General features: G+C 40.3%; 1 protein-coding gene across 3 annotated transcripts in view; it reads right to left on the bottom strand.

The window, feature by feature from the left end:
• Positions 1-20,445, bottom strand: part of ARNT2 (aryl hydrocarbon receptor nuclear translocator 2) — a 103,138-nt gene that overhangs the window by 52,742 nt on the left and 29,951 nt on the right. For 2 of the 3 annotated variants that reach the window (XM_069866867.1, XM_069866868.1), the window contains exons 3-6: positions 19,791-19,838; positions 16,657-16,701; positions 13,877-14,090; positions 11,491-11,704 (exon numbers count right to left, since the gene is read on the bottom strand). In XM_069866867.1, coding sequence (XP_069722968.1) covers positions 11,491-11,704; positions 13,877-14,090; positions 16,657-16,701; positions 19,791-19,838 — 521 coding nt within the window. The remainder of the gene's footprint in view (positions 1-11,490; positions 11,705-13,876; positions 14,091-16,656; positions 16,702-19,790; positions 19,839-20,445) is intronic. The other variant, XM_069866869.1, reaches the window with a different exon arrangement.

Here is a 20,445-nt window from a genome sequence, read left to right on the forward strand (position 1 = left end):
GGACCTTCCCAAAGACAACTGCACCCTATCTGCAAGGCTGTACAGCCAGCCGATATTTATACCTTTGCCATACAGGATTTTGCACCCTGGCCCAACTTCTCCAGAAGAATGAAGCCATGGGGACACTGGTATACCAATATCTTATGAGAATGCAGTACAACTGTAAAATCAGTTAGCCTGACATAGCCTGGGGACCACACAGGACCTCCCAGCTGTCATCACACTGCATACAGATCAACCAAGAAGCTCATGGGATAGTACAAAAAAAATGCAGTCACTCTTGCTCCAAAGCTGGCAGTGCCTTCCACCCAGCTCCTCTGAGACTGCTTTAGCTCTCACAGGCTGGAGCTTTGCTGCACTCATGTGCTTGTTTTATCATGCAGAAGAATGCACCAGTGCATCCCTACCCCACTGCACGTACCACTACATCTCAAAGCATCGCTGATACACCAACAAACAACGATATGAGCGGACAAAACAAATAACTGGTTACAAGCACGTACTTGCTGATGGCAGACATTAATGCAACTTTCAGAAGAGATCCACAATTTTACTCTTATTTTAACGACAAGGACCCTGAAGCCCAGAGGAACAATTTCTCTTGCCTGCGGTCAGCCAGCAGTGGAGGCGCAGCTAGGAACAAGGTCCAAGCTCATACAGAACTGGAGCTCTCAACACACTAGCTGTACATAAAAATTACCAATAATATAAACCACACTGATTCTCAAAAACTCCATAAAAATCCCATGGCAACTATATGCTTATCTGGGCATAATCAGCTTAAATAAAAAATAACCATGATTATGCTTCCAAAAGAAAACGATAGGCTGCTTGGCTGATTTATCTCTCTTTATACACAATGACAACTTCTTGATGTATCAGTATAGAACCTGACACAAATTAGACCAAATAAGGAAAAGAAATTTCACTTGAATCGAATACCCCACTTTCAAGATGCTTACTTAGAATCAGGACATGCTCTATTGCTCATTTTTCCCTCCACACTCATGAAAAAATTCCTGAACTACCTATCCCATAACGATGGCTAATGTTCAACTTATAAATATAAACCACCAAAGCTCACTCTCCCCACTAGCCTAGCTTCTCAGGGGGACTATTTGAATCTCTCTAAATAAGTTATGGTTTACATCATCTAATTGCAAAAGGCGTTGTATAAGCATTAGAGTCAAGTTATGACATTCTTACAATAGAATGAAGAGTCGATCCAATGAACAGCAAAGTTAAAAAAACAAAAAAGAAGTAATGCAATTGAAATGTAGCTATTTTTAAATATCTGTCTGCCCCTTACTTACCAGCTGGAGACACTGACCCACAAAGGGGGAATTGAAAAGCTTTCTCACCCCCTCTTGTTTTTCAATAAGAAACCCCTCACGTTACACAGCTGTTTGCTTAATGCAAGTTGTTCTTATAAAAGCTCATGAGGCCAAAAGGTCTCTGCTATGTCTGCCTTGATGTTTGACTAAACAGTCTGCATCATGTAATTCTCCACAGTGTTAGGCAAATATGCATCACTTTAATTAAATTAAAAAGGAAAGTATGTGGGCTTTTGAGCTTTGCTCTTGAGTTAATTTCAAGGGACGATATGAAGAGGTAGTGTTACATATCACATGCAAGCCTCTCTGCTGATGGACCTGGAAAAACTGGACATAAAACCCCAAGCAAATAATTCAAATCACATGCTGAAAGTTAAGTTATAACACAAAAAAAAACCCCAAAAATATTTTAAGGACTAAATGTATTTTGAACTCTCAACAACGGTTATCTGATGTACCAGTAACATTCAGCATACCAAATAAAATAGCTTAGAGAAGCCCATACAGATGTGCAAGTTCCCCTTAGACACAAATACAACAGCATCCATCTCCATTTCCAGTTCCCTGTTTGTACAGGGGGACAATGATCCTCTCTTTTTTCCACCCTTGCACTGTCCATTTAAACTTTAGCAGCAGAAGCTTTATCTTGCTATAGGTTCGTCTAACTCCTGACAGAGCCAGATTCTGAACTCTGCAGGTACTTCCAGGCTCAGTCCCTAACCAAATAAATATCACCAAGTTCATGGTTCAATGAGCTGGACAGTTGGGGTAGCATTTCTGTTACTATTACCAGATTTATTTGAAGGAAAGTCTGAGCTGGAGAAAATTTCTGTACTACGTCCTGCCAGTGATCCAAGACACAAAGAGCTCTTCAAAAGACAGAGCAGACTCTCTACATCTAGAAAAAGGCTTGAAAACCCCAGAAACAGTTACTCCAAAGCACCATCAGCAGAGACAGATATCCAAAAAAGCTTGGCAATATCTAATTTATTCTTTAACCATTCACAGCTGTGTAATAAATCAATACATAAAAGTTGTAAGTAGCTTTTAAACTGACCTGTTTGTTTCACTTGAATGCTCAGCGGGAAGCTTTACTGAAAAACACTTCTGCTTAAAAAACTTCAGCTCCTGGCATTCTGTATTCTGTACTTCATTACCAAACTCGAATAACTGGGATACATGCTTTATTAATAAATACTAGTATCGTCTGGTTCTGAAATTTGGCTAAGGAAACAGAGCTGACAGCAGCATAGGATAAGATCCCCTTTCTAAGCAAGTGGACATGCAGGTAGAATACTATCATTTCCAGGCACCACTCTTCCCTGTGCCTCCGTAGCCTGTTGCTAAAACTCAACATGTAATAAAAAGAAATATTTTACTGCATTGTATTAACTTCACTGAGACAACACAACACTCAAGCCAGGCTAACAGAAAAGCTGATTCTCTTCAGGGCAGGTGTTAATGCTAATACTGCATCCTCCCAGCATTTGTCAAGTTCCCATCAAAGCAGTGAAGCACCTGAGATTTACAGAGTTGTAAGCAGGGCCAGTGCAAAAAGGCTGCAAGATACTCAGACTGCTTTATTTGCAATGTGTTAACAGAAGAAGTTAGTCAGGTATTTGTGAAATACTAGTATTTTCTAAACGGGGAAAAAATTCACTAACTCCATATATTCCATCATGTTTAACAAAACAGAGTAGGTTGACTAAATATTGAACATGAAAAAACCCCACTACCCTGGAAACCCAGTAACTGAAAGCGATCCAGTCAAACATCTGTGATAACAGACTTTAGCACACGGCAGCATCCAAGTGAGAGGCTCAAGGTGAAGACCAAACCACAAAACTCACTTGCATGTGCATACCCCAGCACCTGAAATTTATACTACAAGCATTCCCAAATGCTAATCAGGTGTCTCAGAGTATTCGGCTTTGGTTGTTTCCTTATTTCAGTAAAAACATGTACCGAGCTCTTTAAACCACCACTATGATTATCAAAGTAATTTTAAAAATGCAACTTATTATCACTAGTTTTCCTTCCAATACCACCCACCCACCTAGAGTGCCTCAACAGCAGGGGGACCACTGGGTCACTGTGTTTGTGTAGGAGTCGCTTTATGAACTGTTTTATACATAGCTGGCTTCTCCCCACATTTGGGATTTTTTTTTTTCCCAGAAACAGCCCTAGAGACCAAAGCAAAACAAAATTCTCTTGGAATAAATTACAGAGATTATACGTACCATACGTTTAAAATATGATCATTTGCAAGTATCTATTTTTTGACTGGGCTTGACTTATTTCTGTGGTACTATCTAGGCTGTCAAAGTGCAAGGATGGCGCTCTCAGGCCTTGAAGTCAAATTCCACCCTCTGTGTTAGCCCTGTAAGATCATGGTACTACAGTCACGGGTCACACAGCAGCAACTGAACTAAGAGTTTGTTTCATTCACTTACCTGAAAATCAGCTTCCTTGTAAAGGAAACATTAAGTCCTGCATGTGTAGTTTAACATACAATATATTTAAAATTTCCCTTATCGTCCTTCTGGAAAACCCAGCACATTCACAGACTCGGATAGCTCTCACTCACCTACTAAGCTTTTCTGTTCTGTCATGAGTTGCCAAACTGTGGTTGATGAAACGAAATGACAACAGAAGAGAAGGTGAAGACATGGAGGCTTTGAACATCACTTCTAAGCACATGCCAGTGGGACAGCCAAGATGTAGATGCCATGCAGGGACAATTTCCTTGTCTCCTGCTCTTAAGCATCTACTGCACTATCTCATTTGCTTGTAAACAGAATGGGGGTGGACGAAGCAGAACATCGATTTCCTCCATCTTACCCATAAAACCCCCACCAGCTGAACAGACAAAAGCTGAAAGCATACAAATTCCTATGCTTTGCACTGCCCAAGTTCAAAGGCCATCTCTGGCTGGCACTGTGACCTTCCTGCTATGAGAACAGTCAGCTCACAAAAACGTGCGCAGATTTTTTTCTTTGGAAAAACAGCACAACAGCAGGCTGGGTGTATGGAAAGTCTTACATCTGAAACATCCACTTCACTCTCCGCAATGCCAGTGGGACCACATAACTTTGCTGAAAAACAGGTATCACATGGTGATTTGGTAGTTGTCAGCAACGAGCCAAATTTCCAAGATTTCACACTTAAAATAAAAAAGAAGCCTTGCCAAAATTGGCTTTTTCTACAGTAAAATGAGACCGAAACCTGAAATACTCTGTTCACATGAACCACTTGTATATATTCTATACATGGTTTTAATAACTGTCCCCTCTTTTTCTGGAGAACCTCAGTGTTGAACATCTATTTTCAAAAACTACCATGTTCCCTTCCATTGCAGGTGCAATAATCCTGGCACAGCTGTCTCCTACCTCCACCCTTCTAAGGAATAAAGAGAGGGGGGGTGTCATGTATGTGCGGGTGGGTGGAAAAATCCCATAAAATATTAAAAGTCAAGTTTCAGAGAGACCTGCAGAGACATAAAAGATTTCAGGACATCTCATATCATGTAAATGGAAACTTTCTGTTCCCCCCATCCTGCGTGCTTTGGTGTGTGTTGTTTACTGGATGCCTGCTCGTCTTCATCCTACATGCTGGTACATTTCAGAGATGCTCGGTGAAAACAGCTGATGATGAACCACTGTTTTATACTTGGATAAAAAAGCTATTAACTCTCCCTATAAACAAAAAAATTATACAACTCATTCCCTACCTGCCCAGAGGCAAACAGTCTTAGTAGGGCAGTCATCCTCTGCTAAGATGTTAAAATCTAAAATACTGAGATCTGGTTTTAATTCTCTGTACTCTGACTTCCTAAGCTGCTGGGCTGGGCACGTTTCAGAGACAGATGGTTCTTTAGGGTTCATGTACTCAAAAGAGTTCACAGACAGAAATAAAATAAAAAAAAAAAAGAAATGAAGCATTGGAGTTTAAACAGCCCTTTACACGCACGGTACCTTTCCAATGCATAAACCTCCAATAAATGTGCTCTTTAGTATCAAAGGCTAGAGAACAAAGTCTCAAATGAGCTTTACTACAGCTTCTCGTTTTCTGACTGTCTCAGCAAGGACAGACTTCTCTGAACAAAAGGGATTCTTTTTTAAATTTTTTTTTTCTCCAAGGAGTTTTAACAGCTCTGAGTATAAAAAAACATACATATAGTTTTGGTATAAAATTTTGGGCACCAATACCTAAAGGAAGCTTTTTTTAATCTTTTTTAAAAAAAAAAAATAAATAGGCTGACCCAATTTTTAACTCCATGGTTTGCTAATATAGTGCAAAAGTCATCCCATTAATTAAATGCTTTGAGAATATATTACTGTTTCATTAGACATGAGTTCTTACTGTTACTGAATCGCAGAATGATAGAATCATGGAATGGTTTGGGTTGGAAGGGACCTTAAAAATCATCCAGTCCCAACTCCCCTGCCACGGGCAGGGACATCTCCCACTGGATCACGTTGCTCATAGCCTCATCCACCCTGGCCTCGAACACCTCCAGGAATGGGGCATCCATGACTTCTCTGGGCAACCTGTGCCAGGGCCTCACCACCTCTGCAGTAAATAATGTCTTCCAAATCTCTAATCTAAATCTCCCCTCTTTCAGCTTAAAACCAGTACCCTTCATCCTATCCCTGCACTCCCTGATAAAGAGCTCTCCCTGGCTTTCCTGTAGCCCCCTGGAAGGCTGCTATACAGACTCCCTGAAGCGTTCTCTTCGTGAAGATGACATCTAAGGCATATCAGAATTGTATTTGGCAGGACTGTGTTTCTGGTCATGCTTCAAGTTACTCTTTGAATTTCTTCTGAGAATTATGCACATGAAGCCAAACAGGAGGCTCATCCAGCTACTCTCCATATCAGCTGGAGTCTCTCATAAATCATCAATTCAAGTCAGAGTTCAAACAATGATCATGAATAAGAGCACATTTGCATTCTGTGGCTGGCAGTGTGTATGAGAATTCCCTTTCTTGAAGAAAGATCATGCAGAAATCAGAGTTGGAAAATCGACACGTAAGTGTAAGAAAGCTCACAGCACAAAAAATCCTGCACCGATTTTCACTTTTGTAGAGAAGTTACTCTTTCACATGGTTATTTACCATTTCTTGAATATTTCCAATCTGTTCAGTGCTGTGGAAAGCTTTATTCTGCATCTTCACTGGTCTCTGGCACTGCCCTCTTTTGAGCTCGACATTATTTTTCTCATTTTCACAGACAATTTCAACTATCTACAGCATTTGGATTTTATGGGTGTGGCTACAAGGTGTGCTTGGTAACAGAAAGCTTTGCAGTTAAGACAGAAAACTGCATATACTGATTTTACCATTGGAAGACAACACATTATTTGAAGGTTCTGTGAGACAGGTTCCCCAACCCAAATGCCTGTTTGCGTAACATGGAGTGAGGTTTCCATAAGGGGCCACTGTGAATTGTCAAACAATGGTCTTTTTAGAAAAAAATGGTACCTATCAGCTCAATTTTTTCTGTGGTCAGTCACCATTTCCATCATAAAAGTTCTCATTTTTTGTACTTATAAAATATAGCAATAAAATATTATGCCAAGATTTAACTTGGAGTAACCTCAATTAATCTTTCTCAGCTAGCAAGCAAATCGACTTAGTGATTTTTACATCACTTCGAAGTTGTGAAGGTTCTGGTTCTCATCATTTTCTTGCACTGACAACTCTGCAGTTTCAGCACCCCTTTAACTACTCAGCTAAAACAGTTTGCAAGAACTCCTGATACTGAACGTCCTGAAGAGGCTTTGTGCCATAGATGGGATTATATATGCTGCCTCCTGCCTCTTCTTAGCCATAGACAGTGAGGGTGAAGGAAGATGTTATAGCTGGATTATGACATGCTGTGCTGCTTGGAGCTCAGAACTCAATATAAAAAACGTCGCTGTTTCCCATTTACACCACTGGAGATGCTGCCTGCAGGAGGAGGGACCTCACAGCCTCGACAAACATCTCAGACACATCATGGAATCACTTGGAGTATTTCCTGGCAACCATACAGAGGTGTTTGTATTTCTCATTCTACTCTTTCATTAACTGCTTATGGAGAATTAGACTGGTAGAAATCAGTGCGGCAAAATGTTCTGGAACACCATGTTTTAATGAAAGGACAGTCTACTACAATACTTGCTCAGTCATTTTTTGGTGAGTAAATGCAGTAGAGATGTTCTTCAAAAGCTATTATCTTCTGCACTTAGATTTGAGTTCTGTTTGTTCTCTGCTCCATCAGAGATTTGTTGTGTAGCTGCTTGGAGGCTCTTGCTTCCGTTAGGATTCCACCATGCTGTGTGTTAATCAACTTCCAACTCTGAACCTGCAACATTCATCAAGTTTCGTCAGTGCACCCTAGGGGCAAAAAAGTCTTTGCTAATGGATACTACTGTAGGATCTGATCTTCATCCATATTTGAAGTGATTTGTTTTCCAATCTGCAGATTTCCAAGAATAAAGACAGAAAATTATTTATTACTCTGAATATCTGATTAATCAAGCCCATGACGCATGTAAAAACTTGGGAAGCACTGTTTGTTGCTATCATCAAGTCTCAGCTGCTGTCTTTTTTAGACTGTTTCAAACTGTACATGCTCTTCACAGTTCAGCTTTCCTGTTGTTACAATATGTTAGCAATTAATGTACAATAAACAAGCAGACAATTGTTTCATTTTCTGGGAATAAAACTTCCAAGGATATAAAATGGAATAGAAACTATCCATCCTTCCCCATATCCCAAGTTAAAAATAGAGCTAGTAATTAACTCCCCAAACACACTACATGGTTTAGGCCATAATTAAACAGCCACCTCAAATGGCATATGCTTTTACTGTTCCTGAAATCCTGTCACAGAATCAGAATCACAGAATAACCAGGTTGGAAGAGACCCACCGGATCACCGAGTCCAACCGTTCCTACCAAAGAACCGTTCCTACCTCCTGTCCTCTCCCTGTCCTTAACTCCTTGCTTCTGCAGGGTGTTAGCACAAAAGTTCAAGCAATCCTAAGACAGCCTGGGCCAAAAAGAGCCATCTCAACCAAAACCAGCTTTCAGCTCAGTGAGCCCCCTTGATGTGACTCATTGTAGTACCACACAAGTGCCAAACGAGGAAAGGGTGAGATGAGGTGAGGATTGCATAAGCCAGTGTGATTGCCAAAATACTCATGCAACCACAGTCCCAGTCTTATTCCTAGGGGCAGAAATGTGAGAGGGAGCCTGCTTTCCCCACTGACTTGTTCTCTGTCGCTCCCTTTTGGCACTGGCAGCTTCCCACGTCCTTGGGGCTTCTGGAGCAGCTTCTCTAGGTAGCAGGATTGCTAAGAGGTACTGGGAAAACCCCAGCAGCACTTGTTACAAGACAAATAAATACAATTGAAGGACATCGCTCTCATCAGATGCAAAGCAAACGAAGTTTTTCTCCTTCGTGAAAATGCTGTTAAGGGCTGAAGGAGTAAGTTACAGAGAAAACGGACCTTGGGAAGGTGAGGAAGATAAATTATGATTTTTAATTCTTCAGTCATCACATTTTCCCCTGCAAATCTCCTCTTTTCCCTAAGTAGATCCTATTCTTAGCAGCCAGAGCTCACTAGAAGATGAAGATTTCCCTGCTGCCTGCAGTGAACTTCACTTTAAGCAGGAAAAATGTCAAATGCAGCTGGCTGGTTTGTGTTTTTGCATCTCTTTCAAGCTCTTCATTGCCCTTTGTTCAGCAGGAAACAACCCTGGAAAGCCAAGAGAGACTTGGGGGCTACCTAAAGGATGTACATTTGCCTACTTGACTTCTTTCAACATGTCACTAATACACCCATTAGTTCTGTTTACAGCAATATTTCATATTATTCCTTCCTGTTACAAAGCTGCTGCTCTCAATATGGCTTGTCTGACAGGAAGGAAAGCGTAACTGGTTGAACAGACTCTGGACTTACCATGCTCCCAGAAGGGAATCTCAAAGGAGCAAGAGTGATGCTGCTGAAGTCCTGTTGCATGCTGCTTATAAGCAAATTGATGCCAGACTGACAGTCCTTATAGAAGACAGCTTCTCTTATTCAATGGTACAGGGTCAAGGAAATGCAAGTTTAATATAAGAAATCTAGAGCTTTCTGTATGTTCCACAGACTGACAAAAACAGTAGTTTACTACCTAAATGTACTTCACTGATCACATCTTTAAAACAAAACTACTCAGAATACAGGACTGTATTATGATGTCACTTGCTTTACACTAACTTTAGTAAGGAGCTAGAAAAACGCAGCAGATACCTTAAAAATTTGTTCTATGATGATCTTATGAGAGATGATGTACATGCAACCATATGTCTATGCTTGATTCAGAAGCAGGCTGATGATTGGGTTTATAGCTTGTGAGATGATCAGCCAGCCAAAAATTGCACTGTACATGTAACCACAATAACTCTGCAAAGGAGAACTTGCACAACGTCCCCATATAGCTAGGAATAATTATGCACTGTTCTTACCCACGCTTGCTTTGAATGCTTGTAACTACACACGCCCTGCAGTCCCTAAAATGCACCTTTCTATATCCAGTCTGCCTCTGCACCTTAACGAACGTAGTTAAGCAGGCCCCCTGGCTCTAAACAGGCTAATACTTTTCGCACACCGGGAAAACGTTCCGATGTTCACATACAACAGATCTAAGGGCCTCCCGTGTCCACGTGACAACTCCAAAAGACTCAGGCGAAGAAAAGATTTAGCCCTGTAAATACTATCATTTGAACTTTTTTCCCACTGGCTACAAATGCATTCAGTGTAAAAGAAAAGCACTTAATTAAAAACTGGAAAAAACACAGAGTTGGGTTGTCAGAAGTGCTCTGCATTTGTCTAGTCCTGCTCTAGTTTGAGCAGGTTAAGCCCCATAACAGAGCAGTTTTGGAAGTCAAAACATGATTGTTCAGAGGTGCTGGAGTAATTGCTTCTTGGAGATGGTACTTACGTTAAAATGTGTTACATGCTACATAATAAAAACAGAGGTTGTGCTCTTTTGCAAGTCTCGTGGTATGAAACTCAGCTGTCTTGCCCTGCACAGGTTCCTCTAACTGTTCACTTGGTTTTGATCCATCTGAATCCTCACCACAGAATTTTGCTTTGAGCTTTCAATTTGAATACATGAAAGTTCTGCCAAAACCACATCACATTCAAACCACAGGAAATCATGAATTTGGCACAGTTTTGACATGGAAGCTGTAAACAGTGTGCAGGTTTACTCAAAACTGGATCACTGTCCTTTGAGTTATGAAACACAACAAAACTTCCATTGAACCAGGTCAGAATTCTGAGTTATTAACGCGTGGAGAAATCATGTGAATTTTGCATGGATCAGGATTTTGTTAGAAATATTTTCCCACTGCTTTTTTCCTTTAGTTATAAACATACTATGTGGAAGAATAAAAAGGAAAGTTGAGTATCCTCCTTTCCAAGTCTGAGTCAAAACAGAATTTAACTAATTCTCTTAAAATCTAACTTACACGTATCCTATTAAAGGCAAGGATAGTTTCTTATTGGGAGTCTTGAGCATGAATATTTGTAAAAGCCAGAGGTATATTAAAGATATGAATACGGTTTAGTTTTATGTGCAAAATGATAGGGCGTCAACGTACAGTTAACTTACACCACTGCTAAAGCAGCAAGCCTCCCGTTCAAAATCCACTAGATTTTCAGCTGCCAAGCACTGGATTTTTTTCCCCAGGACTCCCGTTAGCAAACCGCAAAGAACTTTTATGAAAATGGAAAAGTCTAAAGTATGATTTTTGCCTTCAAAATAAACACGGCCCTAAAGAAACACATATTTGTAAAGAAGTCACAAGTTCATTAGGGACAAAAGGAAAACAATCTAGATTTCCAGACCAAGCCTGAAAACAACCCAGATTCCAAACCCACCCAAGCCAGAAGTTTGAATGCAGAGCTACGTGAAGGTGGTTTGACTGAAGTCAAACAAATAGGAAGAAAAATGTAGTCATACAAAAGATGATTTATATTATTACACTGCCTGCAAGAAAATGCAGTTTAATCTTGCTGAATTTCATTTTTACCAGATTTTCAAACAAGGCATTTTGAATGCCAGAAAAGCTCTACAGGGATCCATAACACACAGAACCATACATCAGACACATCTGACCTGTCATAGAGTTTTCGGATGTACACAGTTGCTCTCGCAGCTTTTCCACGTCATCTGGATGAACCTGTTCATACAAAGTGCTGCCAAACCATTCAGACTGTGGCTGGTTCAGCACAGGAGTCACAGAATCTGATACGTAGATGACTCTTCCCGTCTCAGCTGCAACTACAAACAGGAACCCATCTGCAGCCTCCAGGATAAGATGTTTCAGTTCCTTCCAAAGAAAGGATTTGATTAGAATGCCAGCTAGAAAAGGGATTTAAATAACACATCTGTCAGTGCAAAAGAACACTGTTTTCTTGCAAACTTAATAGCTATCACAACCTAGGCAAAGATTTTCACTTTACTATTGATATAACAACACAACCAAACCTGCCGCAAGCCATAAATCGCTAATCTTAATAATAAACAACATTTTGTTTTCCTTTATTGCTTTTCATCTGGTGAACTAAATACAATTTAGGAAAATTAAGTAACTAAAACTCACTGCATATTGCGTGATAGGCATCTAACACCAAAATAAAAAGATATTTCAGAGTACAAACAGGAAATGAACAGCTATATCTCATAGAGCAAACTCATCCCTTGATTAAACGTCCAGAATTATTTCATTGGAAAGAAACCAACAAGTCTTTCTGGTTTAGGGTTTTTTCCCCCTCTTCAGTGACAACTGTTTGTACATCAAACAATCACTGGATAAAACGTAGAAAGTGCAATGGGAACAAGGACAGGAATCCCCAGCCCTTCTTCCCATTAGGGGGCTGAGCCACTACACAAGAAGGTTGTTCCACTTCTTGCTTTCTTTTCCCAGCCTGCAAATATGAAGCCTCAGAGATCCAAAGGGTCAAGAACACTTCTGTCTTTCACCTTTTCTTTACTTGGTCCCCTGTTCATCATCTCTGCTCCTTCTGTCCTAAGAAACCTACCAAGTGACCTGAGATGCAACCCCCTGAGCCCAAAAACCCCACCTGGGCGCTGGAAAGGGGACCATAGGCTTTTACAGGAAGGTACTCCTGTCCCTCAGTTCCAGACACTGGGTTTTGACGCCTAATACCTTGAACTGCAGATGCAAACAGCTGTTTGCGTACACCACACAGACAGACTACCTTGGCTCAACAGAGCCTGGAAACCTCCCACGAAAAAGAATAACAACAACCACTCCAGTTCCTGGGAAACAAACTCAAACAGCCTCTGCTTGGTGGGTGCAGTGACCACCAGAGCTTGTTAAGATAAGATACTGCATCTGCAACTTGGACAGTGAGTTTTAGACAATTTGAGTTCCATTCCTGGTCAGACAGCTCAGCACGGCTACTGTGCAATAGGCAGATATTCACTGATAAGGTAAGGATCAACATCTGGTAAATTCTATAAATAAATGGATCGAGAAACACTTAAGACTGTCAACTTCTGCTACTTTATTGTAGTGAAAGCACATCAATTCTGAACCACTAACTAAATAAAAAACCTCTCTGCATAGCTGGCTGCACTATACAGAGGATAATGAGACCTGTTTCACATGCATTATTCATAACGATGAAGATAAACTGTCATCCTGCATGGTTCAGAAAAACCAACAAGTTGCAATGAGACGTGACTAGGGTGCCTTACCAACAACCAGCTGAATGGCACCGTCCCTCCAGAAACACACTTCAGGACAACCAGAATAAGTAGAGATGTGACAACTGAGAGGACAGCAGCAGCTGCTGTTTCTCTAATAGAAAAAAGCCCTGCCTCTAGCCATAACTTACATGTGTAAGTGCTTAAATCATTCAGACCACAAAAATGCACATTACACCCATAGGACTTCAAAAAAACAATGAAGGTGGTAGAAATTTTCAGTGTATTCAGTTAAACAACAGTTTTCCTTCAAGCACTGGGTGCATCTTCTTTCTTCCATCAAAAAAGTAACTAAGGATGTACCTCAGCCAGTACAGATGGGATTCATCTCTGCCCAGGTCAGCTGCCAGGAACTTGGGCATTAAGACTAAACAATGTTTTTAACCTTCAAACCCAGGAGGGAGAGGCAGGTTTTCCCAGATTCATTTTCAACTATTTGAAAGAATCTTTGTTAGGATGGGAAGAACCTAGTTCTAGAGGCAAAAATTCCTTTCCAGTGATGACAGGCAGCAAGTGACTTGCTTTTCAGAAGGACAGACCTCAACAATAAGAACTGCCATTCTGCTGCTTCAGAGAGAAATATCTGTCATATAGTTACGGTCAAGACCAAACAGTCACAAAAATTTGTCTCTATTCACATCTTGGATACGTAGCTTGTACCAGTTAATACACAACAGCACAGGATCAAGCCGAGACTACTCCTCTCTGCACATCCTCACGTCTTTTAAGACCACAAACCAGAGGAAACAGACATTTGCGAAAAATCTACCTGTTCTGTAAGAAATGAAGGCTTGTAAGCTCCATCAGTAGATTTGTTTCCAGTGCCCCTCATTGATTTCATGTGTGAAACGGCCATCCGAAGAATTGTCAACTTGTCAGGCTTACGAGCCAATGCACTACAAGTGGGTACCATATCAGACAGTTCGGTGATGTACTGTGTCATCTTATTTCTTCTGCGTCTCTCAATTTCACTGTGATTCTCCCTGAACATTTAAAGAAACACCAAACCAACAGAAAAGCAGACATGATCAGTGTAAGAATTTCAATTGGAAGCAAGGAATCATAATATTTCACCCTTGTTTTGCTGTTTTCACCCCAGGAGAGCAAATTGCTTTACAAAGCCAAGCGCCATTATCTCTCAGTTTCTCGACAGAAAATCCAGGCCACAGATGGATCAATATGTTTTGCCCATAGCTGTGAAAAGAACCCATATTTCTAGCTATTGGCTTGTGGTCTTAATCTCTTAGCCAGTTTAATCTCCTTTGGTTTAAGGACAAAAATTGAAGTAGAAAGATGTGAGGAACTGATAACTGCCAACTCCAGGCAAACTCCTAAATTTGCAGGGATGCATCTCACAGTTTCCAGTCCTTGCTCAAGGTATTGGATCTGCTTATAAAAGGTTCTTTTAGAGGAAATGTTTCACTAACAGCTAGATCAGGTCAGCAGTGCCAACGCTGACTTACCACAAACACTCACTCAATGACAACACAGATCTCCAATCCTGTAATGCGGTATGGAAGGTCCTGCATCCCTGTAGAGAGACACTACATGCCTACACGATCAGATCACACGACTGGGACCATATATGGTATAACAGTACATAAAAAAACAGTATATAAATAAAATGAATATGAAAGACAGCAAGCAAACATCTGGCTTGTTAGACATATGTAAGAATTTATGTTCGAGAAGAATCTAGCACAGCAATGACAGTATTTGATGCTGCCCCCCTTTGGGCTGAGCTCCAATGTTCTCACCCTTTATAGCAAACATATGACTGAGGGGGTGAGTCAAATGTGAAAATTCTAAAAAATGGACAGTCACCAAAATCTTTCAGAACTGAAGAGTTGGGAGTTCAGTTTTTCAGTCACCACTACTTAGGAAACTACAGCAGTATATACACCTGAAATGGTCCAAATGGATCCAGACTACTTCAGTGCCTAACACTTATTTTTCCATACTGTACCTGTCAAGTGGCAGCTAAATATAAGCACACAACAGGTATATGATGCTTCAGATGTCGAAGCTGCATCTTCCACTCATTTCAGTAAGCTGTGCATCACATTTTCTTGTGGGATCGCTGGCTGATCCAACAAGATATAAAAGCTGATCACTTGGAGACTCCACCAGCATTGATTGGTATGATAACACAACATTAAAAGAAACTGCAACATTCTTTGGAGCCAAATGTTATGAAGACTGATTGTGAAAGTAGAAGGTAGGCTTGATACACTTTTTGGCTATTTTTAATAATGGAGCTTTTCCTTAGAATGCAGGAAATTTTGCAGTACACTGCATCCTGAAACAGAGGAATGCATGGGCTTGCCCTGCTGTACAGTGTGTATCCTGCCCCTGCACATACAGGTGTATTGCATGAGGCATTGTCTTCAGAAATACCGCCTGTTAAGGCTACATGCAGAGTTATTATTCCCATGGAGGCCTATGCTATCTGATTTTCAGGAAATCCAGCTATGGATCCCTGCAATGATAGCCCATGGTAAATTACAGCCAGTCCCTTTGTTAAGGTCACCATCTACTTAGCTATCTACCATGCCATAATAGTGAACCTTTCCATTTCAAATGGCTGATCAAGAGCCTCTGTGTGGCTCTGCATAGATATATGAAAGAACAGTGCCTGTGGAAGTAGGATTCTGTACACATGCACAAGTACATAAGAGCACATGTGTTCATGTCAGCATATACAAGGAGATAAATATGGACAAGGGGAAGAAAAACGCATTTTTCCATGATGAAAGCTTGCTCTAAATTCAGCATTTTCACAGAAATGGTGATTAGGAAAAGAGAGAGAGAAAGAATACACATTTCCAACAAATATTTTACATTTATAAGTACATATTACATTGCCTGTCACTGTTTAATACCCCTGAATGTTGCAAACAACCATTATAAAGAGTAAGCAAAAAAATTGCAAAACTTCCTGAGAAGGAAGAGAATATCCAACAGTCCATTTCATTTATGAACATAAAAGCTGAAAAGTAACAATATTGTAATCAACTGGCCATAAAAACATTCAAGCAAACAATATCCTGAAACTTTCCTGAAACTAGTTCAAACTTAAACCCTTAAAAGAAAACAAGGGTTGTACTCCTCTTTCAAAAATGTTCGCCCTAGGAACCCTGGCATCCACAAACGTGTACAGAATGAGATCCTAATACTGTAATTTCTAACTTCGTTTTAATCTAGAAATTGTGGATGGACATTGAACTTTGGGAAACTGTGGGAGATGATCTAAACCCACATAAGTCCAGGTTTAGTATTTCTGATTTCAAGCATTTTTGGATCAGCCAACACACCTGACTTTTGGTAAATGAAAACAGCATTGCATAAAATAAAAATGGAAGCAAATCATATTTGGCTTTCCTTATTGCCACCTGGCCATCCTTTCCCTGTCAGCAGTACTTTTGATCAATATCCCATTTAGAAACAAAATAAACAGTTCTCTAAGCTAAGGCACACCTACTGAGATTCTTTGGGCATGAACATCCCCCTCTTTTCTCTCAGCAGAAGAGCTCTACAGAACACGCCTACCTTGCAAACTTTTCCTTATCACCAGAGATTTGATCACCATCATACCTAGAAACAAAAGACAGTAAGTAAATCCACAAGGGTTATGCATTGCATGAGAGTCAACACACAGCACAAAGCAAAGAAGTTCACAATTGCAAACTACTACAAATAAAAGCAAGGAAAACGGGGGCATGAGAACAATAAAGCAAAGAAAAATGTAGAGTCTGATGAAACTTTCAAGCCATGCTGATTCAAAAGCTTCATTTGTATATTTAAAAAAAGTTGGAGACACATTTCAGTGGATTTATGCAAACACTTTGACATAGACTCATTGGTTGGGAAACTTAGCCACCAGCACCATTACAGAAAACACCACTGAGCCTTTATCGAGAGCAGCCCATGAGATATTCATTGCTGTGTTGGATGTGAAAGAGCTGTAGCTTTTCCAGATTGCAACCACAACTCACTCCATTCAGCAGAGGGCACTGATGGTCTACAGATAACATGGGAGGGCAGAGACACACACTTTGGTTCAATGCATTATGTAAGAACACCTCCAAAAAAAGCTCTAGGAGGTACAGACACTGCACCGTCTGTGGGGAGGACTGGCAAAAGTCAATCAGGCAGACGAAACTGCTCAGTAAACAGAGGTTAAATTAAAACTGGCTTAAATTCCTAGAAGTAAACAGGTACCTCATTCCTACCCAAATCAACAGAAGTCAGATGCCCAAACAGGTATCTCTAGTGTATCGGCAGCAACTTTGTGGAGGAAATCCAGATCAATGGGAAATTTACACCTTGGGATTAAAGTTCTGCTGTTTCTGAAACATTATCCCAGAGACAGGCAGCAATGTGACATGTCACTAAAAAATGACATACTTCTCCTCCTTTCCCTTTCCTAAAAACATACTAATAATTTGAAATTAGACTTTACTAGCACAGTTATACAAGATTTGAAAAAGATCTTACTTCTGGAGAAACCATATTGCTTGCTCCAAAAATAAAATGTAGGTTTTTGAAAATACAAAAATAAGGGTAATGCTTTTTCTACCAGTGAAAAGCATTAATGCTCAAGGATAGCCAAGTGAGATTTTGTGTCAGAATTGCACCTTTTCAAAATGATGTAATTTACAGATAGCCTATGATGGTCTCATGTATTAGCTAACAAAATAATACAGCATAATTAAGCATCTTTTTTCTTCTATAATAATTAATAATTAACTTTTTCTTTCTTTCTTCTCAAATGATTAAACTAATTTTCAGTACTCCAACTGTGCAAGTTCCTCTATAAGGTTTCAGAGTTTCCTCCCTCATTAAGACTCATACAAATGCTGAGACAAAGCTTAAGTGAGACTCGAGCTGTATTTCTTCCTATGATGTGTTTAGCACTTGCATCCTCAAAACATTCAAGTGGAAGTGTCACTTCATTCTCCTTGACTCTGCCCAGAGAACAGACTGTGCTCAAAAAATTTTAAACAAGACAGATTCAACAAGGAATGGCCACATGCCGTCATGTGAGAAGTACATGCATATGCCTCCATGTGATGACGAGATGCCATGCAGAGATACCTGAGCTGGCCTGGAAGTCCCTGAGAAGCAAGGTGTGTTACCTCCAGTGAAGCACTGTACTAACACCACTACCTCCTGTGCTCCCACTAGCTTGGGGCTTGTTTATTCATCCTTGCCTGGCTGGCTGGGCTGAAGATGTCATTGCCTGCAACTACTGTTTTCTCCCTTCCAGGCTCCCAGCAAACCTCTCTGTGTGCACGCTTCTTTAGGCACTTCAGTCAAAGCCAGCTGGGTTAGCTTAAACATATAAACTGCAGTTCTTGGCTAAGCAAATAATTTTGACAGAGACAAGTTAGCAATCAGTCACATGAGCGATCTGGAGAAGAGAAAATTCCTAAACGGAGGGCACAGCTAGAAGAGGATGCCAGACAATGGCCCTGAATGTCTCTGTGCTGTTTTTCCATACTCTCTAAAACCAGAACAATCCATGGTTTTCACTGTATTTAAGATTTATATATCAGATTTTGATCTGACAAGTGAGTCTAAGCACAGCACAGCATACCTCTCTAGTAGAAATAATGGAACTACTGCCTCTCCCCACCACCAAACTTTGAAAGGTGTCCCTTTTGGAGAGACACCAAAACATGCACCGGCGTGCCAGGAAACTCTGATGCTTATGCAGGCACATATCAGGTCACGTTCATCACAAATCTTTTTCCCCTTGCGTGTATCTTCTAGAAAGCACTGGGACTAGCCCTCAGATCACTAGTTTTAACACCAGAGACTGGAACATCCATTCTGTAAATGGTATCAGCTGAACATGGATGCTGCTGGTCTTGTCCAGTAGGTTATGATATGGTGTTATGACTCATCTTCAGCATCATTATCTTTCAGACTGACTAGGAAGATCTTGTTAAAACCCTACGGTGACAGCTGTGTTTCAATATGGCTGCTGCTATCGAGCTGAAGTTAGAATTTGGATAATCAGCAATTATCTGTAGTCCTCAAAGGATCCAGCCCTCACTGCAGCTGCTTGGTTTCTAATGAAAAGATGCAAGCAGTGTGACCAGAAAAAAAGGAAAAGTGAAAAAAATGGCAATGATGCTTTAATGTTTGTTTTTAATTTTAGCCTAGAATATTCCACGCTAATTCACATTTATTTTGGCAATTTTTACTCTTCAGTCACACCTAGTGATACACAATGAGCTTTAATCTTAAAACACACACACCCAGCATCTGTCATACTGCCTCAACAAGCAGTTAACTTCTGAAATAAATTCAAACTAAAATTCATTTTCAGTGGCAGAAAGACAACTTCAGCAATGTCAAATAACCAAAGTTCACCTACAGCAGTTGAAATAATAAGCTAAAACCCACACATTTTCTCATTTGACATAGCTGCAGAGCAGAATTATGATACATACACACTGTCAGCTTTGTAAGCCAATAGCTACATTAGGCAGATTTCTGCCAGGATGCCTAATTTGCAGAGGAAGCTGATAAAAACAGTAAATAGACTTTAGGTCAAGTGGTTGGCATGTTCTTAAGCCCATACTCATGCCAACTTTAAAAGACCAGTAGGCTGACTGTTGTCTTTCTCCACTGAAAGAAGTCAGTGATTTGGCCAAGTCTTTGTAAATGCTCACCTTGAAAATTTGCTGGGGCCCTCCCCATCTTCATCATCGAAGTCCATTCTGTAAAAGCAACATTTCCAAATCAGTAATTGTGGTGTTGGCAATGGTGACATGAACATTCAAGCCAGCAGTTCTCAACCTTGTTTGATTCATATTTTGCCTGGAGATGTTAATGACTGTAGATTCCAGCCTTGCACATATTCTCCGGACCCCCTAAAAGGGGCTCAGCAGCTGCCAAGAATGCAAAACATTAAGTTTCAAAAAAAAAAAAGCAATAAATCACTGTTCTGCTCCACAGAAATCTGCTCTGTAAAAATTAACAAATAAATAGAAATATTAAACAAATGTTCTTGTGAGATGGTCAGAAGTATCAGAAGTAGCATCTCTTAGATTTGATAGCTCAGAAAAATAAGCGGGGCCTCTCTGTTAGAGGTCTAACATTAAGGCTAAAGAAGACAAATTTCTAAAGTTGTATATGTAATAAATACCAGGCCACTATTTTTGCCCCAGACTAAAAGAAGCACATTAGATGTAAAGCAGAATAAGCTCCCAGCCTCCCTGCCAAAAGGATTACCCACATCACTGCTACCGATTGTACCTGTGGTACATTCTTTAGACTGGCCCAGTACTATTTATCATTTCACACATATTACCAATCAGTCAGCAG

Source organism: Phaenicophaeus curvirostris, chromosome 12 (assembly GCF_032191515.1).
Source record: "Phaenicophaeus curvirostris isolate KB17595 chromosome 12, BPBGC_Pcur_1.0, whole genome shotgun sequence".
NCBI classification, from domain to species: domain Eukaryota; kingdom Metazoa; phylum Chordata; class Aves; order Cuculiformes; family Cuculidae; genus Phaenicophaeus; species Phaenicophaeus curvirostris.